The sequence below is a fragment of the Microtus pennsylvanicus genome, chromosome 12 (assembly GCF_037038515.1).
Source record: "Microtus pennsylvanicus isolate mMicPen1 chromosome 12, mMicPen1.hap1, whole genome shotgun sequence".
Taxonomy (NCBI): Eukaryota; Metazoa; Chordata; class Mammalia; order Rodentia; family Cricetidae; genus Microtus; species Microtus pennsylvanicus.
Window position 1 is genome coordinate 17361358 of NC_134590.1, and position 27906 is coordinate 17389263.

At 36.8% G+C, this 27906-nt stretch overlaps 1 protein-coding gene across 1 annotated transcript; it reads left to right on the top strand.

Moving 5' to 3' along the window:
- The first annotated feature begins 5276 nt into the window (after positions 1-5276).
- On the top strand, positions 5277-21286 carry LOC142832331 (UDP-glucuronosyltransferase 2B17-like). The gene is made up of 6 exons (XM_075942747.1): positions 5277-6028; positions 7466-7614; positions 8983-9114; positions 13512-13599; positions 14072-14291; positions 20988-21286. The coding sequence occupies exons 1-6, from the start codon at positions 5305-5307 to the stop codon at positions 21265-21267; spliced, it is 1593 nt and encodes a 530-aa protein (XP_075798862.1). The 5' UTR covers positions 5277-5304; the 3' UTR covers positions 21268-21286.
- Positions 21287-27906: the final 6620 nt, after the last annotated feature.

Here is a 27906-nt window from a genome sequence, read left to right on the forward strand (position 1 = left end):
ACTGCTTGGCATTTCACAAAGTGCATTAACCCTGAAGTGCTTTGCCATCTATCATATGGGTCGGATGCAGCACCATTAGGATATTGAATGCTTTCTACAGCTACTGGCACTTATGAGCAGCACAGCAGGTTCCTTTCCCACATGAAAGGAATATCCAGAATAAGCGACAGTGATATGACTCGTGTGATGAAGTGCTCTGCACTTCCTGTAATTCCTAAGTAAAACCGGTGCCTCAACCAATGATGAGCAATATTAGACTTTTTTTTATATGTTAAAAGAAATTATGTCAGTCGCTCTTTGTGCTTGTTATTTTTGTGCTAGAGGCAAATCTCCTCAATATGCAGAAGGGCACAAGCAAGCATGGGGAATTTCTTGCCAGCAACTAAGTCACTAGCAGTTACTGGAGAAGTTAAACACATGCACTCTGTGAGGTTATGGCAAGGATAGGATAGACAGAAACTACATTCTCTGATTATCCATGGTGGCCCCTTTTCCAAAGAACTTGTAAATGGAGAAAAATTATAAATATGGAATATTTGTCAAAAATAAGTAATGAATAACAAAAAACAAGTGTGAAACCCTATTAAAATAAAAGAACAAATGAATATAAGTATGATCTGTGTTTTTTAAACTGACATGAATTTAATAATGGAAAATTAGAATAATTGTAGTAAATACACATAAAGTTTAATCATTCTTCCTTGCAGATGATTTATGAACATATAAACTTTTCTTAAACATATTCGTGTTTCTTTAACTCTCTCATGTGTGCACATAACTGCACATAAAAATCCATGATGACATTCGACCTGATTAAATGTAAAGAAAAACATAGACGGTGTTGTCATACTCTATCTTATATTTTGATAGTTCTTATTGTTTAATATCTTCTTACCTGCTTTGCACACCGGGGATTCAAATGGCATTTAGCTACGCACTGTCTAATCTCTAACATACGTTATTTTAAGTTTTGAAATTTTGTTTGTTTATTTTATTTTTTTAGTTGTTGCAAATAAATTTTCCCATTTCCCTCCCCCTTCTCGCACGAATCTCCCCCTCCCCCCACTTCCTTCCCTCTCTCCCCCTCCTCCCACTCCATTCCCCCTCTCTCTGGAGAATGCAGAGCAGTTTAGATTCCCTGCCCTGCAGGAAGTCCAAGGTCCTCCCACTTCTATCCAAGACCAGGAAGGTGAGCATCCAAGCAGGCTAGACTCCCACAAAGCCAGTTCATGTATTAGGATCGAAACCTAGTGCCATTGACCTTGGCCTCTCATCAGCCTTCATTGTCCGCCACCTTCAGAAAGTCTGGTTTCATCCCATGCTTATTCAGTCCCAGTCCCGCTGGTCTTGGTGAGCTCCCAATAGATCAGTTCCACTGTCACAGTGGGTGGGTGCACCCCTCGTGGTCCTGACTTCCTTGCTCATGTTCTCCCTCCTGCTCCTCATTGGGACCTTGGGAGCTCAGTCCAGTGCTCCAGTGTGGGTCTCTGTCTCTATTTCCATCCATCGCCAGATCAAGGTTCTATGGTGATATGCAAAATATTCATCAGTATGGCTATAGGATAGGGTCATTTCAGGTTCCCTATCCCCAGTTGCCCAAGGAACTAACTGGGGACATCGCCCCGGGGCACCTGGGAGCCGCTCTAGGTTCAAGACTCTTGCCAACCCTAAGGTGGCTCCTTAACTGAGATATGTGCTTCCCTGCTTCCCTATCCAACCCTCCTATATCCCAATCAACCCGTTTCCCCAAGTTCCCCCCATCCTCCCCTTCTCACTTTTCTCTCCCCCTCTCCCCTTACCCCCATCCCGCCCCACCCCCAAGATCTTATAAGTCTTCAAATCTTATATAAATTATTGTCTAACTTCAAACAGGTGTTTTGAATATTTAAGGATATGAAAGCAGATACATTAGGTCCCAATACCAGGATTTTCCAGTGGGTCCCCCAGAAGGACTTTCTGGGTAAGACTCTGGGAAACCAAAGCATGAGCAACAAGCTAAAAAGTGACAAAAAGCAAAGTAATTTGTTTCAGAAAGTCAAAAATAAAACCAATTTTTAAATATTTTTTGCTTGAAAGAGAATGAAATTTGAGCTGGCATTGTGTGTTTGTATTCCAGGAACAAAGTGTGCATTGTAAAAGTAACTGCCTATTATGGGGAGCATTGTGTTCTTACCTTGGCTTTTACTCATTCAGTTTTATACCTGTTCCATTTTCTAAAGCAGGAATATTTCAAAACCACTAAGAAACATTAATGATGAATGACATATTGCCCTTCATAAAAAGTTCACAGTGTTTATCATACAACAATACAGCACACTGTTGTGTTTTCACTACCGGGTTTCTTTGTAGCTTTAGAGCCAGTCCTGGAAGTAGCTCTTGTAGACCAGGCTGGCCCCAAACTCACAGAGATCCGCCAGTCTCTGCCTCCTGACTGAAGGGATAAAAGGTGTGTGCTATCACCTCCCATATACAATACGACACTCTGATTGCCATGGTATTCCTGGATCAATACAGCACTCTGGTTTCCATGGATGCCCTGGCACAATACAAAACTCTGGTTGTCATGGTTGTTCTAAATGGCCTAAAAAGGCTTGTGTCAGAATTGGTACATGTGTTATTAATCATTTTCCTTTGTGAAATACTTCATTTTTGAGGAAACCATACGCAGGTACTATATTTTCATCATTTTCAGGCTCAATTCTGCTTCCTTCAACTCCTGCTTTGCCCTCTACCATATCACTATGCCACTGAGTCCTATTTTTGATGCTGGTTATATACACATGTTTAGGGCTGACAATGAGTATTGGATAATAGATCAGGGAGGTCATACTGGAGAAACCTGGCTCTTCCCATCTTGACAGCCATTGATTGTTCACAGTTTTCCCTATAGGAATAGGACTTTGTGAAAATATCCCCATCTATGTTGGCATGACAAATGAGGCAATTATTATGCAGGTCTTATTTAGGCAATCACATTCGTGAAATTTCATGGAATTTAATATCCTTATTTTATATATATATATATATATATATATATATATATATATATATATATATATATATAATATAGCACCATCTTCCATCAGGCTCCTGGTCCCCTGGCTCTTATGTTCTTCTGATATCTTTTCCAAAATGTTTCCATTGCCTTTGATTTAGAAGTTGTGCTGCTGTGAGTGTACTTACTGGCCTTGGGAAACCAATGATCAATTATTCTCTTCTTTTCTGACCAGCTGTGGATCTCTGCAAAATTCTCCACTTGCTGCATTAAAAGATTTTTGATGAGTTGTGAGAGCCACAGTTACTTGTGATTATAAGGATAAAACTATTAATATAATTAGAAATTATACTTGTTTTCGAAAACAGCAGTAGGAGGCGCTACTTTTGGGGTCTGTGATTTCTCCAGTCATGGGCAGCTGACTCACTTTACAGTACCACAAATTAATTTCTTACCACTCACTACCCTCAAATCCAATTAGACTTAGATTTTCCTTGATTACACCTAAGATAAAAGTGTCACAATTTTGCAACTATGGATATCTTGCCATGCCAGTCATTGTTATAAGCCATAGGTCTGACAGTTAATAGGACTATTGATTACATTTCTCCCTATAGATCTTATGTAGCCTCTTCCAATACTATGAAAATCCTCAAAGAGGAAGTTTCAGGATCAATTGCTTTCAATTGCTCCTGGTCCTAAGTCTGAAATGTATAATGCTTTCAGACATCTTATCTTCAAGATCTGGAAAGCAATCAAGGACAATGACTAGAATCTATATTTTTGGGAAGAGTCAAGGGCACCTTGTCCCCACCAAACCAACAAATGAAAGTGAAGTTTTCCATTCCTTGCACTGGGTATTTTGATAACAGTCCATGATTCACGAGGCTAACAACATCACTACATTTGACAAAACCTCTTCCAACCCAATGGACACATGAGTATGCATGTACTAATAAGCAAACCTACATGACAGTGTTTTCATACTGACTCCTTGAGTGGCTTTGGTTCCATTTCATACACTAGAGAAGAGGTAATGGAAAAAAAGAAGCAAGAAAGAAATAAATGGCACTAACATATGACCTCTTTTAGTTAATAAGTTAAAACAAGCATATGATATTCTTGAACATTCAATTTCTTCCGTCCACAATGTACTCTGATCAATTGAAATACCCTGGCATTGTTCCAGCATCATCATGTGCCATGTCTGTCATTAATCCATCACTCAACTAATTCTCCTGTAAACCCTAGCATTACCTTTAAAAGAAAACAAAAGGTGCAGCTCTCTCAGTTACACTACTTTGAACTTGGATGATACTTTCTGGGAGTCTTTAAAACAATTTAAATAATTGAATATAATTTTCAATGTTAAAAATACCCTGAACCTTTGATCACTTGAGTATAGATTTTTACATATATATACATTATATGAACTCTAATTAGTATATTTTCTGTTGTTCTTCTGATCCTAGGTCATTCAAAGACTAAAGTCACATGTCAGTTTCTAGAATCTGCATGTGCAATCTTACAGAAATTGATGACATTGGGAATTGTGGTCATAGTGTTTCCTTGAGAGGAAGGAATGTAGATACATGTACTCATCTACTTTTTAGAACTTTTGTGTACTAGATTCTGTTAACAAGTTATTTAACTACTTCTTGAGCATATGAAAGAACAATGGACAGGGAAGATGAACCAACTGACTGCCTTAGCAGATAATATCACTCAGGTTAGTCTGTGAACTATGAGTCTAACAACTCAATTGCTAATCTTCTGTTTCCCCAGGGACATGTATAGGAGCAGGCTCCTGTTTATCTTCACAGAGGGCTTCACTCAATAGAGTTTGTTAGGTGCTTTACCAAGCTATTTAAGAAATTATACATATGAGAATATGTTCATCAAATTCTCATGAAAATTTCTTTAAAATGATATCAATAAAATTCTTATAAGCTGTACACTTGATACATTTTGGGTTCTGTGTTGATAAGAAATATCTGACTAACCTCTAACTAATCAATGTTCTTGCTACTATTCAAATATCTTAGAAACAGAACAGTTATGCAAACAGGTCATGGACTCCTGTCTTGCTTCATTACAAAACATTTGTAATTAGACATTGACAGGCAAATATGAATATTTAATATTTGCTTTTACTATCTCCTTTAGATCAGAAGTTCAATGTGGTCATTTAGTACATTTGCCTTGATCAACTCCAGTTACATTTTAACTCAAGGCTTTTTCTTCTTAGATAAAAAGACAAGCAATGACACAGAGGACACACTGTGACCAGAAGAATTTGATGTCTCGGGATGCCTGTGAAGTGGATGTCTGTTTTGCTGCTCCTGCAAATGGGTTGTTACTTAAGATCTGGGAACTGTGGGAAGGTATTGGTATGGCCAATGGAATACAGTCACTGGATGAATCTAAAGACAATACTGGATGAACTTGTACAGAGGGGTCATGAAGTGACAGTTCTGAGACCATCAGCTTCCATCTTTCTTGATCCCCAAAAGTCACCTGGTCTGAAGTTTGAGAGCTTTTCTACGTCTATCAGTAAAGATGATCTGGACAAGGTTTTTACAAAGGCTGTGGACGTATGGACTAATGAGATACCAAGAGATATGTGTTTATCCTTCTCTCCTTTGCTACAAAACACATTTGAGGAATATTCTAATAGCTATCTAAGGCTTTGCCGAGACACAGTTTCAAACAAACAACTTATGACAAAACTACAGGGATCCAAGTTTGATGTCCTTTTCTCGGATGCCATTGCTCCCTGTGGGGAGTTGATAGCTGAACTTCTCCAGATCCCTTTTCTGTACAGTCTGCGCTTCACTCCTGGATATACAATGGAAAAGTACAGTGGGAAATTTTCAGTCCCTCCCTCTTATGTACCTATAATTTTGTCGGGACTAGGTGGTCAAATGACTTTCATGGAGAGGGTAAAAAATATGATGTGTATGCTTTATTTTGATTTTTGGTTGCAGACATTTAACGAGAAGAAATGGGATCAGTTTTACAGTGAAACATTGGGTAAGATATGTTTCTTCTCAGTAACACAATGACCTAAATTTCACTATTATTTAAATTTATTAGTCATGTCCATGGAGTGCAAAGTGAAGTTCCCTTTTGTAGATGCTCAAATGTGATATGATGTTAGCTACTAAACTGACAGTAAAGGCTCATAGTATTGATGAAAGAGAAGCAGGTATCAGACCTGATACAGGACATTCTGCTGAGTTACAGAGTCGCAAAAAGAAGCCAGTAGACTTTTCTTAAGTGGTCCTTTACTCATTTTCCTTTTATTTTTAATCTATTTTAATAGGTCACTATCCAGTTAACCAAATCATAATTAATGTATATTAAGAAATGAAATATTTTACAGTTTCAATATGTATATAACATTGAAGAAATAATTATCTCTTGAATAGGCCACTACCTTTATTTAAAACTAAACTGTGGGTTCTGAAAACATAACCAAAATGTTAAGAGTTTTTTTTTCTGTTCATTTTGAGTACCTGAGTTCTGTTTCTAGCACCCACACAGGTCCAGTGTCTCAAATTGACTTTAACTTCTGCTTCAGGGATCCTGCTGCCCTTTTATGGTATCTGCCAACTTCTGAATAAAGTTGGTATACATTAACACAGACACAGATAAACATAAATAAAAATACAAATTATAAAATATTTTCTCTGTATTTCCTAAAGTATCCTCTTGAGAGATACTATGTTAGTTCACAGACTTAAAAGTGGAACTGGGGTTTCTACCAACACCATACTTTTTTATTGTATACTTTCCTAACATCCATGTTTAAACACTATGGGAGCATGAATACACACATACAAGGTCTGTATTTTTGAAATTCTGTTTTTTCCCTCTTAAAAAATATTTCATAGGTAAGACTGGCCAAAATTTCTATTCTTGTAATTTCTGAAAATGTGATTGTTTTTGTAAGATAAGAACTATTAAATTTCTTAATATGAAACAAAGGTAGAAGTACTAACCAAGAAATGTAGCAATTCATAAACTTTACTGCTCCTTTAGCAAAACAAGGAAGAAGGAATGGCTACAAACTACAAAGCCCCTGGGGAAGTCTGGCCATGGACTTTTTGACCTGAAATGTGTGCTTATATTTGCACTGTTCCTTTTAAAGATTTAGAGAGGAGTAAAATGTGTGCTCTTTAAACAGTGGCTTAGGGGGTATTACAATAACTATTTAAAGTTAATGTAGAAACATTAGTTAATTTTTACAGTTTGCTTTTTAAAAAGCCCCAAGTGATATTTATGAATATATTATGAGCAATAAATCATTACACTGCAAATTATTTTGCATACCAATATACACTGGCTTTTGAATAAACATGTTTCATATCAAGCATATATTCTTTCATCATTTAAAATAATATATTATATAATCGAATGACAATCATTCAACTATTCTCCTTCTCACTTGCTCATTTCTCCTTCTAGGAAGGCCCACTACCTTAACTGAGACAATAGGCAAAGCAGAAATGTGGCTCATTAGATCCTACTGGGATTTGGAGTTTCCTCGGCCAACCTTACCAAATGTTGACTATGTAGGAGGTCTCCACTGCAAACCTGCTAAACCCTTACCGAAGGTAAATACATTCTTAAATCTCTTTCTTATTTGATTTCCTTTCTGGTGAACATGATTCTACAGCTTTCATTAGACTTTTCCCCAGGCATATAGATATATAGGAAGTTGACTTAAGCATCCTGCTAAGTAGGAGGTGAATAATGTGATAGACCTGGGAAATATTCCTATCTGTGAGTTAAATTAGGTCAGTTAGGGTGCTTAGGTGGCTATCTATTGGGTGAAGTCCTTTCCAAGCAATTATAAGGATATATGTTTGAATCACAACACCCAGGTAAAAAGTTGGGTGTCCCAGCACAGTGTAATGACATTAGCACCTAGTTTGCAGAAACAGGATGATACTGGGAGCTTGCTGGCCACTAGTCTGTTAAATATGATAGGATTTGCGTTCCATGTGAGACAGTCTCAAAACCTATATTGATGATTAGTAGAGGAAGACATCAGATTTTAACTTTTGGCATCTATGTGCTAAACAAAGCCAAGGAATAACCCCAGCAACCCTGACACACACACATACATACCCTCACATATAAGCACACTGCAGAGACACATCAGCACACATACACATATATACAAACACACACTCATACACAAGCACACACACACACATGTACACACACGTATACACAAACACGCACACACACATATAAACACATGAAAAAAGACAGAGAAATTAAGTCAGTTAAACTCATCAATCAGAAACTGCTCATGACCAAAAGTTATGATTAACATATATCCTAAGGAATTGTTTGATATCTGAACAATCATAATAGACATAGTTCACTACAACCAGTAAATTTTATATATTAGCTTTGAAAATACCCTATTTATATACAATATCAGAAAATTATTAAGTACTATATGTTTATCATGCAGTTATGAATGTTTCACTGATTCAAAATATTTTATTAATCATAGTAGAAAGTTTGTGAAAATTACCACATTGTACATATTATTATATAAATATTATTTTATCAAACACTTGTTAATAACATTAAATAAGCCATTATAGAAGAAAAATAAAATAGCAAGGGAAAAAATAACAACCATTTCTGTAAGCAGGAACTTTGTAAATGAAGCAACAATTTTTGAATGCTTCATAGAATATGCTTACCCTCCTGAGTTTTCATTTTCCCAGAGGAAAATATTTAGAATATCTGTTGGACAATGTGTGAGTATAATTTGTGTGGATAACTGCAAAGTTCAAATTCTTTGATATTGTCATGTTGATCTTCTGTATGTTTTAACACCACTATACTAAATATTCCTATAAACACTTCAATTTTTATTCTCTTAGTTCTTTCATAAATGCTTCTTTCATAAGTGAATATTCTACAACTGTATTTTGTCATGAAGCAAATTCTCTTCACAGGAAATGGAAGACTTTGTCCAGACCTCTGGAGAGCATGGTATCGTCGTGTTTTCTCTGGGGTCAATGGTCAGCAACATGTCAGAAGACAAAGCCAATGCAATCGCATGGGCCCTTGCCCAGATTCCACAAAAGGTGAGGGAAAGCAGTCCATGGGAGGTGACTATATACTAACTCTGTGAACGTCCTTGGAAGGTCTGATTAGAGAAATGATGGCATGAAAGGTAAAGTTTTAAGAAAGCTTTACTTTCCCTTAGCCAAACAGATATCCACAACAGATGCTTCAATGGTGCGGAAGGTGTTTTTGACTGAGAGTGACTTGGATATAAACACAGTGATCAATGTGGGAACATTCGGAAATGCTGGCATGATGATGATGACATTGCTATCAAGTCTACGTAGACATAGCCAAATTCTTCAGAGTCACTTGTTCTATTTGTTGATTACTTAAAGTCCCTGCATACATTAGATTTTCGGGTGAGTTATTCTGTATTTAGTATTTCTACCAGAATAACTGTAAGCAGTATTAGAAAAAGTTTGAAATGGAACATGACTCTGCATCCTAATTTTGAAGTAGGCCTCTTCAGTTCTCAGTTGAAAGGGCCATTATAGGAGGGGAGCCTAGGCTCACCAACTGTCAATCAAAGTACATGTTTGGCTAATTGAAAGAAAATGCAATAAAAGAAAAAAATCTATTTTTTGGTTGGCCTACCTGTATTTGTCGGAGAAATCTCTAAGGAAAATGTAGAGATGGGTGCTTCCCTCACAGTGATGTCTGCATCATAAAAGATGCTCTCCACTCTGCTCTTAATCAGTCAGAATGAAAGTCCTAAGACACAAGGAAGAAGTAGGGAGCTTGTGACTATGACACTACACAATATACAAATGCCTCTTTTAATTTAAAATCAAAGATTATAATTCTTCCATTACCACTCTGGGCATGTTAACCAGGAGGGTCCCACAGGTATGGACTGAAGGATGAAGGGAAAACCAGGCAGCCAGGTCCACTTTGCCATATTAAATAAGCACCTTAGCAATTTGTCCAAAGATTGAACCTAACAAATTAAAGCCCACCCAAGGAAAGGCCTCCCTCACAGGGTCTAAATCATTTGCTGCATAGTATTAACACATATTAAGGGATTTTATCATGTCTTGGGTTAATATAATCCATTAATATAAAAACTGAGATTCTTTATGGTTGAATGAAGGAACAGAAAAGGTAAAATGTACCTTATTATGGGGATGAATATGTATAGTAAAAACTGTTTTTTTACAAATGCAAAACTATTAAAGGCCACCAATAGCTGTCTTTAGGTAAACCATGCTGTAAAGCTCCCATTGCCCACATGGTGGCATTAAAATTTCATAAGTCAATCAACCATCTTCATATACCAAATTATTTTTTAATTACAAAACCTGGAAAATTCCAGGGAGAAATGGGGACTCTATGTGCCCGTTTTTCACTGTTCTCTGACAACCTTGTGAAGATTCCTTATCTTTTCCGTAGAAACAGGCCATCGAGATTTCCAGACAGGGTCACTAGATATTTATGTAATTTTTGACTTTTATGAAATACTAAGTCGTACTTATGCCTCCATATACTTGGGAAAATAGGCCCCATAATCTCTTGCATCTGTTTTCCTAGCGTTTTTCATTTTTCACAACTCAAACTTTCATTAGAATTTCGGTTGTGGAGAATAGGTATCATTAGGTGTGGGAATATAGATCTCTGCATGAGTCTGTTGTAGAAAGCATCATTATTAAAATTAATGAGAATATGAATAATAAGAGGCTGGAGTATTTCCCTTATGTCTTGTAATTGTATAGCATTCTGTTTAATGTTTTAAAACTCACAGTTCCCAACTTTATTAGGGTTGAATTTACCCGCCCCCCATAACAAGCCATCCAGGTGGCGATTATTCCATGGTTATAATAGAAACATCAGTTTCATGATAATTAAATAATACTGTAAACATTTTTCCATTTACTTTTAAGTCCAATAATGGTTTATCATTTTCCTTTAGTAAGGTTCTTAAATCTACATAGTCTTACTTGTACTGAGTCCTTGCTCACAAAGCATGTTTCTTTGTGAAAGGCTGTATAGACATCAGTAATAACTGCAATTTTCCTTCTGGTTAAACGAACAATTAGTAGGCACTGTATTCGTGACTGCACTTTGCCCTGTTAAATCTTCATCAGGGATTTCTGTCTGAACTATGATTGCATTCATGGATAAACTACTGAAACCCAATAAAAGTTAAACTCTTTGATGCAGTTTAAGTCCCCAATATTCTGTGTGTAACCTTAAAGGGCATTCAAAGAGAGGAAAGGGCAAGGACTACAAATAGCAGCACTTCCTTGAATGATGTCGTGAAACAAAAAACTAGTTTGGTTATAATCTGAAGTCTGGCATCAGTGTTGTTGGTTTTGCATTAAAAGCCTCTAAGTTTGTGGGTCACTTAGGGTACCCCTAAACATATTTTCCTACTGTTAGCTGATATTGGTTTTGTTGCCAGGCAATGTATTTCCATCCTCATCAAATTTGGTTCAACATTTGTTTTTTTGGTTTTTTTGTTTGTTTGTTTGTTTGTTTTATTTTCGAGATAGGGTTTCTCCTTAGCTTTTGGTTCCTGTCCTAGAACTAGCTCTTCGAGACCAGGCTGGCCTCGAACTCACAGAGATCATCCTGCCTCTGCATCCCCTCCTGAGTGCTGGGATTAAAGGCTTGTGCCACCACTGCCCGGCTGTTCAACATTTCTTAACCCAATGTTTTCCTTCACTGCATATAGGGTACAACCTGGAACTCATTGAATCTGAACATACAATTGTAGGAGTAATTTACATTGCTTCTTCAAAGGCCACTTTCCTAACATCTATTTTTGTAAAGCACAGATTTTTATACCAGCTAATTTTGCTCTTTGTTTGTAGATCCCTACATTCTAAAGTAAATTAACTTCGGAAAATCCAGAACATTTTTCTAATCTGTTTGAGGCATGATTAATCCTTGGCAATCTTTATCAACATTATCAAAGCTAAGTGTTTTAATAATAGCACTTGAATTTGATCCCCTTTTGCTTAGTTTTCAATAGCATCTTTGAGTTTCTTTATGAAATCAGCCATTAGGCAGAGAGGGAATTTGTATTTTTACTACTTTCCTAGACCTGAAGTCAGATTCCATATCAGCTAAATCTAGGAAGCCATAGCTAAATCGCTAATGTGGGAGAGAGCTGTCAGAAGCATATTATGCAGCTGATAATCTATTGATACCAATCTACCACTCTCTGTCAGAATTTCATATGTGATATTTAGGAATACACCAGTCTTTGCACTAGAACTTTTTATGGGATTTCTCTGCAAACCACACTTGCCACTGAAGAAGTTTGAAAGGGCTAAGAACCATTTTAGCAAATATATGGAAATCATGCAGCAACCATTGAGCATTATTGTTCCAACCAAAACGATTCATAGGTACAGGGAGCAGTAGATCCACAGAAAGCACAAGCCTTCTTAAAATCTTCCATATTATCTATGTCTAACCCATGATAAACACTTTTATTTTGTTGAAATTTCACTGAAACACAAAGCTGAGCTCATGAAGTCAGGGAGGAATTAGTAAATAAATACCTTTTCCTGTTGTCCCTACCATGTCTAGGTTGTAAACTTAAGCTTTTTCATAAGCTCTCTGAAATCCTTGTCAAAAAGTAGAAAGAATGCAAGATTTGGTTGATTATCTGATTCCTTACCCCATGCTTCAGGAGTGCCTTTAGGTACTACAGGAAACATTTTTAAAGGAGACTTCAAAAATTGAGCTGAGGAGCCATTACCTGCTTAGTTGACAGTGGTGCTGTATTTACTTTGATACTATCTACAATGGGAAAATTTCCTCAATTTTCCTTCTTCCCTAATTTTAAGATGATATACTCCAGTTTATATTCGTGCAAAGAATTAATCATTTCTTCTTCATAATTAATAACCTCCTTATCTTCATTTAGTATTTTATAATAGCTCAAATCAATGCCTAAGTGACCCAAATTGAATGGGGATCTCTTCCCCTTATTTATATGTCTTTCCAATATTCATTCTGACTGTGTCAGATATTTGTTCTTCTAAAGCACTTTCTCCTGGAAACTTGGGGTTATAATCATAAGTAATAGTTAACTCTAAACAGAGAATCAGACAATGTACAGACTCTGCTGGCACAATCTTCTTCTCAGTCTCTCTAGAGTTCTCAATTTATATCCTTTCTGATGTCCTAATCCATTTTTGTGGGAGGTATTTACCTATGTTATATTTAAACATAAAAAGATCTACTTTTAAAATTTCTGTTTTTGCAGCATTTCTCCCTTTTCATTATTACTCCAAACCCTCTCACATCTCTTCTACTTGCTCTCTTTAAAATTCATAGCATCATTTTTAATGCTGTTACATACATATATGCATATTATCTATATTTATATTCCTAAATATAATTTATTTAGTCTGTGTAATGCTAAAGTTGGCTCCAGCAATAAAGATCATCTAATCTTTAACAGGTTCTTTGGAGATTTGAGGGGAAAACACCAGACACCTTAGGATCCAATACCAGAGTTTACAAATGGCTCCCCCAGAATGACCTTCTAGGTAAGACTCTAGGAACAAACCTAGCCTAGTTGACTTCAAAATCCTTTATATGACACTTAGTGAATGTATTATTTATTTAAGATAACAAGTTCTGGTATGCAGTTGGTCACTTTTAATACTCATTTTCTCTTAGCTACCATGTACCCAATATGCTCAACTGGGAATCAGAATTTCATAGTTCAATTCTCAAGTCCAAAGCAATTCTGCAAAATATCTCTATGGAAATTTAGTTTCTTCTTACTCTGAGAGAAGAAAACTTTTCACCAAGGTTATGAGTATTGGAATCTTCACATAGGTTTTCTTGGGATGAGGAGGGAGGGGAAACAGCAGTTGTGTAGTAAACTAAATTAATAAATCGAATTAAGTAAAATTCATCTTCATGTAGAAAATCTTTCAGTTCCTGATAGTGCACATTTCTCATTTCATGTCTAAGACTGCTAATTAATGTCAACCTGAATTCATGTTATTCTAGGTCATCCAAAAACCAAAGCCTTTGTAACTCATGGTGGAGCCAATGGAATCTATGAGGCGATCCATTTTGGAATCCCTATGATTGGTATTCCTTTGTTTGGAGAGCAGCATGATAACATTGCCTACATAGTAGCCAAAGGAGCAGCTGTTTCGTTAGATTTCAGAACAATGACAAGGGCAGATTTACTCAGTGCCCTGGAGGCCGTCATAGATAATCCTTTGTGAGTATAATCTTTTAAAATATATATGTTGTTATTTGTGTATCATTAATTATGATTCTCACTGAAGGCCAAAAATGCAAGAATTATCCTGGGACAAAAATAATGGAAGGTACAGAGATAAATTAGGGTATGATTCAGTATCATAGGGTTTTTTTCCTTTTTTTGTTATTACTTTTAATTTCCATGTTGTGCTTTATATTTCTTTTCTATGTAAATCATACCTTTCCTCAATGTGAAATCCTTCTACTTAATCCTCCAAACAGCTTGTCCACCAGTCCTATGATACCAGCTCTGGACAATTTTTATTTTTAATTCTTTTTGTAAAGTAATTGGTCAGAGTTTAAAGGATAGTATAAAACTTCAATAGCCAATAAGTGACGTAAAATAAAATACTGGAGGGAAGAACCATTTTTTTGTTCCTTGCCACCCAGACCAGAATTAATCACACATAAACTTTATTAGTTAAATCACTGCTTGGCACATTATCTCTAGCTTTTTATTAGCTAACTCTTATATCTTAATTTAACCCATTTCTGTTAATCTGAATATCACAACCTGGCTGTGGCTTATAGGCAAAGTTTGAGCACATCTGTCTCCAGATTCAGCTCCATGGCTTTTCTCTGACTCTACATTTTTCCTCCCATGCTATAGGCCAAACCAGTTCTTTATTCATTAACCAATAAGAGCAACACACAGACAGAAGGGCCTCCAACACCATTTTCCTTTTTCTGTTTAAACAAAAAGGAAGGCTTTAACATAGTAAAATTACATTTAATAGAACAGTTATCAAGCAAGAATTATAGTGGTTAGGACGTCCTTTTGTTTATGTATTGCTTTCATTAGTTAATCAATAAAGAAACTGCTTGGCCTGATAGGTCAGATCTTAGGTAGGCAGAGAAGACAGAACTGAATGTTGGGAAGAAGGGCAAAGTGGCAGGCATCATGGATCTCCTGCCTGAGATGGATGTGCTGGTTAGAATCTTCCCACAGTCATGTGGCAACACAAAGATTAATAGAAATGGCTTAAATTAAGTTGTAAAAATTAGCCAATAAGAAATTAGAGCAAGAAATTAGGCCAAGCAGTAATTTGATGAATACAGTGTTCGTGTGATTATTTTAAGTGTAAGCTAGCTGGGTGTCCAAGACCGAACAAAGCATACCTTTCTCCAACTATTCTCCCTTTTCTGTTTAAACAAAAAGAAAGGCTTTAACATAGTAAAATTACATTCAATAAAACAGTTATTAAGCAGGAATTATAGTTACAATTTATATATCTACTTTATCCTTTATCATAACTAAGGAAAACTATAAGTACAAATTCTTCAACTCCATCAAAGACTCGAGAAGGACATGAAATTGTCTAAGTAAACAGGAGCTACAATGTAAGTAATTTCTACAACTGTAGAATTGAAGGGACATCTTGCTGCCTGGATAGTCACCCAAGGTTCTTATGTGTTGTTGGGGCATCTTTGGCCTACAGGCCCATAGTACCCAGAGGACTTTTTCATAAAGCAGGAACTCTTAAAGCTGCTTCTGCCTATATTGTCAGTTTGCCAGTAACATTCTTCTGTGTCCTGCAGAATGTCTGGCAGACTCTTTAATGTAGCAGCAACCCCAAAGAAACATCTCACATTTGGGCAAGTTCAACAGTCATTTCTTTGCAGTTCCTGCATGCCCGTTTATGTGGCCACACAAGAGCAATTTCTTGCCCAGTTGCTTAACAAACGTCATAAGCAGCCTCGTTGATGCCCGTGTTTTCTTGAAGTAGTTTGTGCTGCCAGGTGCAGATGTGTCTCATTGTCATGAAAAATCCTAATTTCTTAAAACATTTAAATGTCATATTCTGAAGATCTCTGAAAGATTTTAAGAATACCTAAATGAAATATCTCTCTATATATCTAGAAAACCTAACATGACTATAAGTTTGACTACTATAGTTGAACATTAACCTATATTTCTTAGTTATACATTGCATTATTAAATGAACAACACAATCACAATACTTTAATCAAGAGCAGAAATACACATATAATAAGATTGACCTTAGATTTGCATCAATAAACCAAGATCTATACAAATGTAAATCTCTATAGTATATACCCCTTTAAATATAAAGACAAATTTATAAATAATATTTAGGAATTTGAGTGTAGTTTTTCTCCAAACTGCTTCCTGCTGTTTATTGGACAGATAATTTTTGAGGGGTGTTCAAGGCAACCTTTCAGGGGGTCTTGGTCCATCAACAGCACCAGTCTGGAAGCAATCGATAGGTTCTCAATCTCTGTGGAAACAAGAGAAGAACCTTTTTTCCAAGGCAACACATCCTTAAACCCAAATTTGGAAATTGTGATACCTTTATAATATACATGCTGGTTTAGCTTAGCAGCCCATAAAATGAAATGTCTCTCTGTACTTAGCTGCTTTACAGTCAACAAACTCGAAGAAAACACAATAATATACACAATTCAGACTCTCTGTGAATTTTCCATTATCTTTATGTGGCTTATTTTTCTTAACTCCTTTTATTATAAGACTGTCTATACTCTGTCTCTTTAAAGACTTTGTTTTTTTATATGATTTCCTTATTTGCAACTCTCTATACATTTTTATTTCTCTCTCCCAAGACTACGTGCATTTATCCAACACTGGGACCCATTTAGACGTCTTTTATTTCTGAATCTGTCATATTGTGTATCTATAATTCTTTACTGTCCAGGAATGCTTCTTAAATTGCACAGTACTTCTTTAAACTTAAAATGTGCCATTACTATGGTATATATGGTACTACCTGCTTGCCTGTCCAGGCTAAAACTCAAGCTGTACAATTACTATGATGTATACGGAACTTCCTATTTGCTTGGCACAGTCCAGCATGGCAGAGCTTTTTTGCTGCCTCTGAGAGCCATGCCCACAGCTCCATTCTCAGGCACACAGCCAGCCCATGTTGCCATTAAGCAAGTTGCAGCAGTATGACCACAAACCCTATCCAAATATCCATCTTCCAACATAGCTAGGGTTACACTGGCTACAAGACCAGAAAGCTGGTATTTTAAGATGGTCACAACTGAATCAGTCTCCTAAGGGACTGCAACACACGACCAGCAAACAGCAAGAAGCTGTGTTAAACTCTGCATTTTTGTGTCTAGAATTCCTTTTCAAGCTTTCTCACATTTTGCCTAGATTTTAGTCCACCCCATTGATACCAATTTGTTAGAGGGGAGAGTCCCTTGTTGGTTCCCAGCCATCTAGATCCAAAATAATAACACAGAAAATGTATTAATTAAATCACTTCTTGGCCCATTAACTCTAACTTCTTATTGGCTAACTCTTATTAATTTAACCTATTTCTCTTGACTTATACCTTACCATGAGGTCATGACCTACCAACAAAGTATCAGCACGTCTATTTCCAGAAGCTTCATGGACTATCTCTGACTCTACCTTCTTTCTCCCATCATACAGCCTAGTTTTCCCTGCCATAGGCCCAAAAGGTTTATACATCAACCAATAAAAGCAACACACAGACAGAAGGAACTCCCACATCATTTCCCTTTTTCTGGATATAGACATGCTAGAATATTGCTGTTAAGCCACTGCCACAGGGTGATATAAAGATTAATAGAAATAGGTTAAATTAATATGTAAGAGTTATCCAATAAGAAGCTAGAGCTAATGGGCCTAGCAGTGATTTAATTAATGCAGTTTCCGTGTGATTATTTCAGGTCTAAACTAGCTGCGTGTCCAAGAATAAACAAGCAGCCCTCCTTGCAACACTGAAATGTTAGAGGTGGTACCAGATATCGTACACCTAGAAGCCATAGGAAACTATTACAAGAGAGAAATTAAATGTTATAAAAGAGATATGTAACTTTTATGAAAGTTGTAATACATCAAAAAAGCATAGATATTAACATAAATTAAGTGTATGGTTAAATATTTAAATATACAACCTGTCTCAGGATAAATTAAAATATTGAAAACTTATTGCTATGAAACAAATTAAGAAGTTGATAATTGTCTTTCTTTGATTAAAAAATTCATTTAGAAATTCTTTTCAAATAGCTTGTTTAGCCGGGCCATGGTGGTGTATGCCTTTAATCTCAGCACTCGGGAGGCAGAGGCAGGTGGATCTCTGTGAGTTCGAGACCAGCCTGGTCTACAGAGCTAGTTTCAGGACAGGCTCCAAAGCCACAAAGAAACCCTGTCTCGAAAAACCAAAAAAAAAAAAAAAATGAAATAGCTTGTTTAGAAAAAGAATATATTTTCTGACTTTTAGCATTACTTCAGTCCCTTTAAAAATTTCTTGTGGAATAAGTACCAGAGTAAAATCTACCTCTTTTCATGTTAGCATGGCTACTAGTAATCCTTATTCAGATCTTTTGTAAGAAGCTGCTTGTTTGTTCCCAGTCACTCAGACTCAAAATAAACAATCAGAAACTGTATTAATTACAACATTGCTGTCGTATTAGTTTATGAACATTTTTTTTGCTATCTCCTATATCTTAAATTAACCCATTTCTATTAATCTGTGTATTGCCATGTGGTTTTGGCCTACCAGTAATGGCCGGCTATTTATCTCCTCCAGGGCCTGCATGACTTCTCTCTCTCTCCACCTTCTTTCTCCCAGAATTCAGCTTAGTTTTACCTGCCTAGCTCTGTTCAGCACAGTCTTGGGCCAGAGTCACTTCTTTATTAAGCAATCTTATTCACAAAATACTGTGATAATACTATGTAATTATTTTTTATGTTTACACAAAATGATCCACATCAAGTACTTGTTTAGGGACTTATTTGGTTGAAAACAACTATAGATGTCCTACTTATTCAGATTTTGTTAGGGTCCTATGTTTTTGGGAATGAGTATAGGTTTCATAATTATTCTGATTTTGTTAGGGACCTATGTTGTTAAAAAGACTATAGGTGTTATCATTATTCAGATCTTGTTTAGGTACTCATGTTGTTGAGACTTCATGAGTGTAGTTTATCAAATAAACAACTTCACAGCACTTCCCTCTGGCTTTTAAAATCTTTCAATTCTCTCTACTGTTTTATACCACAAAAGCTAATTTCAGGTTGGGCAATGTCGTCAGTTCCAGCTGAGAGGTCTCTGGGTTCTGCTTCTGAATTGAATGCTCATTCAGCAATAGAAACTTACCTTCCACCATTGGAGAATAAGCACTACCAATAGGCTCTGTGTTTAAGGAGTTTCTTTCACAGACTTGGCCAATCTCTTAAAAAGAGGATTTCTCATATTTGGTATTGAGGTTTGTGTAAGTTGCGCTTTGACTCTTCAATTGAGCACCATCAGTACAGAAGAGGAAAAGATCATTAAAATTATATATGTATATTTATACATAAAATTGTATGTGTGTGGGAGTATTGAGTAAATTATTAATAGTAAAATTTTTCATGGCTTTTTCTTATATTGCTATTGGTACTTTATTACTGTCTGCCTTTCTTTTGTATTAACCTTCCTCACCCTTCCCTAAGGAGTTTCCCCACTTTTCATTTCCTAAAAAGATGAGTTACAAATTAAATTTTAAACATGCATACTAAGAAATGATGATCATTTAATGAGAATAAATTCATAATTCTCTTATTTTGCTTTGTAAATAAAAAGACAGTAAGTTATGATTATTACAATTGATACTTCTGCTGCATTAAGCTGTCATCAGAGGTGATGACTTGTCTTTATAACCCTTCCCCTTTATATGCTCATCAATAATTATTTCAACATTAGTATCAAGTACACCTTGTATTTGATTTTCAGTGTGCAATTTTTACAACTCATATTTCTAAAATTACAATAATAACAGAAAAAGAATATCAACAATAAGAGTAAAACTTAGGCTTGATAGATGGCTTTGTGGATAAGGGAAGGTCTACTCCAGCAGCGGGCTAGAGTTCTGTTCCCAACACTTACATCAGTTGGTTTACAAACATCTATAACTCTAACTCCAGCAGATCTCACAACAAACATAAACACACAAACATATACACACACAGTTTACACACTTTAAACACATATTCTTTCACTCACATATTTAAACAAAATAGCAAAAATTTATTGTGATTATATTTTATAATAAGAATAATAAAAGTAATAAAAAATTCAATACAGTAACAGTGAAAAATTATTCTTCCTATTTATTTATCAAATATTTGATGACCTTAATTAGAAAAACGTAAAAGCAATGAGAAGCAGCTATTGGGGCTAATTAATAAGAACCAGGACACATTTGTAATTAAAACCACTAATCATTGATAGATGTACCATAAAAATCTCTTGCAATCTTTATCATATTTACACAGATATGCACCACCATGAGGATTCAAGAGAGATTTGTCTTCTACTTATACATCCTGAAACTAGTACACATTTTGCACACAAAAATTACTAATATTTGCTTCTGGATAACTGAAGCTTTATATACACAAATAATATCTCATTTTGATTTCTTTTGTGTTTATAACTTAGCTGTCTCTAAATGCTACTTTAGGAATATTTGATCTTTATTATTTTTCTCTTTCAATGCTTAATATTGCATGCTCAAGGAACTCAGACATGCATCTGAACATGAAACAAAATATATTTTCATTCTATATGGTGTGATTAACTTTAATGTTTACACAAAAGTTTAAACATGTGAATTTTTCATTTCTTATGTAAGTTAATGTCTGTTCTCCTTCTATCAGCTATAAAAAGAATGCAATGTGGTTGTCAACCATTCATCATGACCAGCCCATGAAACCCCTGGACAGAGTCATCTTCTGGATTGAGTTTATCATGCGCCACAAAGGGGCCAAGCACCTGAGGCCACTTGCACACAACCTCACCTGGTACCAGTACCACTCTCTGGATGTGATTGGATTCCTACTGGCCTGTGTGGCAGCCATAGCTTTCCTTGCCATAAAATCCTTCTTATTCATTTATCGAAAGATTGTAACGACAGGAAATAAAATGAAGAGTGAGTAGAGAATGCACATGAACTACACTCAGCATCGTACTAATTTATGAATGGTCTTCTGAACATTCACTGATTACTCTATCAAGGCATATCTTCATTAGAGGGGCAGGGAGAAATAATGCAAATATATTATAATCTCACAAAATAAAACACATAATAAAAAAAACTGAGCAAATGATAAGGAACAACCTAGTAAGCATATTACCTCTATGGTATATTCTTCAGTTCTGCTTCCTGAGTCCTGCTTTCAACCCCTGGCCTACATTCTTCAGCAATGTACAGGAAGCTATGAGATGAAATAAACTCTCTTATTTATCAAACAAAAATGAAAATTTAAAAACTAAGGAGGGGCCTAGCTATTATTCAGGGCATGCAGCATTATGATGAGCAAATATGTGGTGGAGAGGTGAGACAGAAAGGGAAGTGGGACCAGTTTGTTCTCTGTGAAGACAGGTGGGACTGGAGACGTGAAGACAGTAAGGAATGCCCTTATGAGAGAGGCCTGAACTGCTATTGGAGGCCATGGTGTTATCTGGACCTGTGCTGCTGCAGAGGGCCATGGCACTTTTGTAGCAGGGGTCTGTGTCAATATCCATGGCAATGTGGATCTCCTTCGTCTGGGCTCCCATTTGAAGCCATGATGTTGTCTCAGTAAGGTGCTGAGCTGATCCAGCCCCTCACCAGCCACCACACAGTAGCACCAGCAGTGATAAAAGTGAAGAAAAGATGGCCCTGTCCTTTGTCTGGCCAGTGTGGGAGAGCTGGCCCCAGTGGTGTGTGTATGGGCAAACTAAACCCACCAATTGCTGGCCACAAGACTAGGGTAAGCTAGCCCTGCAACTTGCCTGAGAAGATAGGAAGAGCTGGCCCTAAACGAAGATGTAGATGAGCATAGCCTCATTAGTGTGAGAAAGCTGATTCTTACCCCTCATCTTGTCAGTGTCAGAAAGTTGGCCCTTGTGACATGGGTGAGAAAGAGTTAGCTCTGATTGTGTGGATACAGAAAAGCCAGGCTCATACCTCACCTGGTATCATGGAGAGCTCGCATCGTTGAGCAACACAGCTACCACTCAGGCCCGGTTCCAATTTTGAGCTGGCCCACCCAACACATACCACATCTATGAGCTGCTGGAGTTCAAGGAGCAGGTCCTGCAGAACTAAAGTGGCATGATCTCCATGATACAGAGCAGCAACAGGATAGCCCAGAGGAGTCTCAGAGAGGATCCAGCATCGCTAGTGTAGCAGAGCCCAGAGCTCTTGAACCAGTCCGATGACTCATTGCAGCGAACATTCACAAGTAAAGCTGTTTGTTTAAAGAGTAAGCCATGTGACACACTGTGAGACACTGCACCTTCTACCATGAGACTTTTTTGTAATCTTAATTTTCTATTATCTTTTTGTGGGGGCAGATACAAGATTGGAAGGAGATCTGAAAGGCCTGAGAAATATTTGTGGCTGTGGTGTATGATATGAAATTCAAAGAATCAATAAAAAATTGTTGGAAAAATTTAAACAAGGAAATAACCCTTATTCTTTTATGAAATGATAATTTGAAAAAAAATTAAGCAAGTATGGATCTCATCCGCAAAGCCCTTTTCATATTCATACGAGTTGTGATTACAGCTGGGTGTTGAATAATTACATGTGTATGAGGGAGATAGTTCAACAATCAATTCAAAAAACAATAACTGACAAAATTACTACATCTTATCATAATATTCTACTTATGATTGCCTCAGAACAGGAAAGACAAGGTTAAGAAGACTTGAAAAAAAGAATGATATTGTACTGTAAACTATGGGAAAAAATGTAAATGTAGTCTTTCTTTTTGTTTTGTTTTATTTGTTTACTTTAATGTTTTGTTTGCTTTAATTATTATTTTTCATTTATTTTCCACACAAACCTCAATTTTCCCTCCCTCCTTTCACCTCCTTACTACCTCCATCAGTGCCTCCTCCATTAAAAGGGGCAGGTCCCCCATGGGAGTCAGCAAACCAAGGCAGACCAAGTTGAGACAGGATCAGGTTCCTCCCCTCCATCAAAGCTGGGCAAGGCATCCCAATGCAGGAAATAGGTTCCATTGAGCCAGGTCATGTATCAGAGATAGGTGCTGGTTCCACTACTACGGACCCCACTAACAGACCAAGCTTTATTAGTGTCACCCACATACAAGGGCCTAAGTTTGTTCCTTGGAGGCTCCGTACCTGTTGGTCCAGAGTCATGAGCTCCCACTAGCTCAGGTCTGCCCTTCTGTTGGTTTCCTGTCATAATCTTGATCCTGCTGCTTCCTATGAAAATATTGAATGAGACAAAGAAAGTTCTAATTCGGTCCCATGCTGGATCTGGATGGAGAGGGGAGGACCTTGGACTTCCCACAGGGCAGGGAATCCGGACTGCTCTTCAGACTTGAGAGGGAGGGGGAATGGAGTAGAGGATTCACATTATGATTGAAGATTATTTGGAAGGGATAGGAAAACAGGGGTTTAAGAGAAGGTCCAAAGTTGAATAATCCTTCAGCAAGAGCTTTAAAACTGGCAGAGAGTTGAGTATCAGAAAACAGTTGTGTCTCTTCAGTGAGATGATTCAGTCCCACCAGGCAAAGGAATGTATCTACTCCTCAATGTTTATGAGAAGGCGTTTCTGCACTAACAACTTGTTAATATGTGACCTGTGAGGTTGGAGGAGGCCGAGAGACATAGGCTATGGGGCATGGCTTGCTCTTCAGGTTGGCACTGGGAATGGTTATAGTGTGCTCTATAAGACCCAAATTTAACCAGGCCTGTGTGGAAACCCCTTCAGACAATAGATTTGACTATTTTATTTTAATCTACAATGCAGGTTTTCTTTGGATCTGAGCAATGAGGAGAACAATGTAAATTAATTTCCTGTGTTAAACCTTTTTGGTTTAGGTCTTGATGGGTTTATGTATCCTCACAATGTCCATTTAAGCGTGACACTCTAATTCAGAGAAACGAAATAATTTAAACTTTATCTGACTGCAACAAGGTCTTTAAACAATATTAAAAATTCCCTCTTAATGCAGAGAAGTGGTGGTGCATGACTTTAACCCCAGCACTCGGGAGGAAGAGGTTATCAGATCTCTGTGTATTTGAGGCCAGCGTGGTATACAGAGTGAGTTCCAGTCCACACTCCAAAGATACAAAGAAAACCTGTGCCTTAAATAAAGACATAGTTCATCTTTTCCACTTTTCTTATCAAGTAATGTTTCTACTACACATGTATATTCCAAGTTATTTGCAATGTTTCATTCACCATTCTGTGACTTTAGAAGCAAAACTTGGAGCTGAAAGTAGTTGCCTATTCAAATTAGCCCAGCACATAGTTGGTATAAGCAAGAAGACCAGAATTTTAAAGACAGATGTCTACATAGCTAGAGGAACTGGAGAAGATGGGTTGGAGAGAAGTTTCAAAATTGAATCATCCTTCAGGCAGAAAACTTTATTAACACTGGTTGAAAGACATCAGAGCCCATCAGGGTCCTCAGTAAGATGATTCAGTTTTATCAAGGGAAAAGAAATGTTTACTCTTAAAGTTTATAAGATTTATAAGGTTAACTTGGATGGTGTACATGCAACACTGTCTCTAAAGAAGGGAGAGGTGGAGAAAAGGAGAAGGAGGAAGCAAAGGAAGATGAGGCCCATTATCAGTTTGAATAGAGTTTGCTAGTCCAAACATGCAAATAATTTTCCTGAGGGACAATTTAAATATCTCTATTATTTTCTCAGTTACTATAGGGAATGTCTTTGATAAGCATGAAGACATGTCTCTGAATACTAACAAAATTTAAAATAATTCTTTATTTTAAATATTTGAGTAGTTTATTTGCCACTCTTAAATAAAACTTAACTTCCAATATTTTATATCTGTTTGTTAATCCTATTCTCATCCTATAACTCTTTATTATTCTATGATTGATATCAGATATTATCCTTTGAAAAGTCGATCCTTTTTTTATTTTAATTTATTTATTTATTAAGGATTTCTGCCTCCTCCCCGCAACCGCCTCCCATTTCCCTCCCCCTCCCCCGATCAAGTCACCCTCCCTCATCTGCTCGAAGAGCAATCAGGGTTCCCTGTCCTGTGGGAAGCCCAAGGACCGCCCACCTCTATCCAGGTCCTTTGTGGCTGTTTCTAATAGACCCATATTAGATATGTTAATGTATCCATATATTAATATATCTTCTATATAGGTATTTTTCAACAAATTTTACTATGCTCTAACAATTTTGTGGTTGTTCTGTTGCAACTAAAACTTAAAGTCCCTATCATCAGGCTCATAGACTCTTGAAAACTAGAGCTCATTGCACAACATGAAGGGAGCTTGACAGTTTAGAAAATGTCCCTACAAAGATGCTCAGTTGTCCTGAAACTCTTCTAGACTGCTTCGATTGTTTCTCCTTCCTTCAGGTTATTCATATTGTAAGATATTTCTTAACAAAATAAACTTAGTAAAAAGAAACTAGCCAGTATGACTTTCTATTCATAAAATCAATACAGTTGACACACTTACTCTGTGGACAAATCACAATGTGCAGAAACAAAATTTCTAAAACAATAATACAATATATGGCTCTAAAGGAGAAGCAGCCCTCTAAGAAATTAAAATTGACATTTTTATAAATATTATAATAAATTTAAAATAAGATATTGAGTTTATCATATCAACAAAGAAAGTCAACAAATGCAATATGGGATTAAGCTATTATCATAATCCAGACGTGGATAACTTAGTCCACAGAAAGCCTGAGAAAGCATGGAAAAGAATAGAGTAAAGCATGTTTTCTTGGTAGCAGCAATTTCTCAGGTCTGCTCTGCTTGCTAGAGGCAAGCAAGCACTCTCATCTAAGAGAGGTTTCCTGATCAGCTTTAGCTGCGAAACCCTGCAGCTCTTTTAAGAGGTCCTACCACGAAACACTTAAATGGTGTTGATGAAAAGCTGAATGCATGCCTTTTGGTTTTCAGCCATAGCAGGAAAAAAGCTGCCCCGTTTAAAAATGCTGGCTTTCATGCACACACAAAGGAACCTATGCTGATGACTGCTTGGTACAGAGAGTCACTCAGCACAAGTGCTACATTGTGGCTATAGTTGATCGGGACCTCAAACGAAGAATCCGGAAGATCCCTGGAGTTCCTATCATGTACATTTTTAACCATAGGTAAAACATTGAACGGATGCCAGACGATTATGGAGCTCCTCGGTTCTAATTCTTACCTGACCACATTCACCTGTGTTTCTTTACCAGCTTTCCCTGTTGTCAGTTAATTAAACACACTTTTTGTTGTTTTTTTATCATATTTTTTCTCAGTTTTAAAAATAGCTGCATCTTTAAAAAATTATATTATTAAAATGTGTATTATGTAAAAAAAATGCTGGCTTTCTGGGCCGTCCTGCCAGGGCAAACTCTGACTGTTTGAGGCAGGAGGGCCGACTACAGAGAGAGGACTTGAGTGTTGTCTGTGGACACAATGCTGCAGCTTGTTTGCTGGCGGGGAACTTGAAACGCCATAGACTTGTGACAATAAACATGGCTATAGCTGGTACCTCTGCCATGAGGCTGTAAAGCTAAGGAATGGGCTGGATCCAGCCGCCAAAGCCATGGCTTTAATCCTACCCATATTACTCAGTAATGTAAAGGCTCATGTGGTCAGAAAAAGAAAGAGAGATACAGTAAAGAGAAATTCAAAAACAAAACAAAACCTTTTAAAAGATTTACAGTGTGTTAAATATATATGCAGACTGAAAGTTAAAGTTCTTAAAGTAAAAAACAAAAAAAAAGGAAGAAAGAGAGTAGTTGAGTGTGGTAGGACACACCTTTAATCCCAACACTTGGAAGGCACACGGAGATTGACCTCTGTGACTTCAAGATATGGTAGCACACCTTTAATCCCAATGCCTGGGAGGCAGAGACAGGCGGATCTCTGAGAGTTCAAGGACAGCCTGGTCCACAGAGTTATTCCAGGTCAAAGATATACATAGAACCCGTCTCAAAAAGCAAAAAGTTTAAAGTAAAGATAACTGAAATAGTGGTTAGAACAAAGCTGCACAAAGATGGAAAATACAAAGAGAATTTTGATACTGTATGCTATTATGCTCTCTTTGAATTGTTTGAATGCTGAGGAAAGAGCAATAGCTGCTAAAATATATTTGTTTATAATTGCTGCTGAACTAATCCAAGATAGATATTTTAAAAATATGTTGACTTCAGAATTTGGATCTAAGCATATGATACTTTGGAAAAGAGTTTCTTCTTTTGTTTTCACAGAGGATGAAACCCTGTGGATTGCTTCTATCTCAGTATGGTATAATAGGCCACGCCCTCCTGAAAGGTTGCTGTGAATACCTTCAGAAAATTACTTCACTCAACTGCTGACTGAGATGAACCTGGCACACAGGTTATACCATGAAATACAGCGCCCCCATTCAGCACGAAGCAGTTTGGAGAGAAATAACTGCACCCATATTCCCAAATATTGTTTATAGTTGTTCTTTTACATTTAAAGGGGGATATGATATAGGTATGAATAATTTGCATTGATATGGATATTGCTTTAGTGATTTAAATTTAAGGTCAATCTTGTTATATGTACATGTATTTCTAATATAGATTAAGGTATTGTGATTGTAT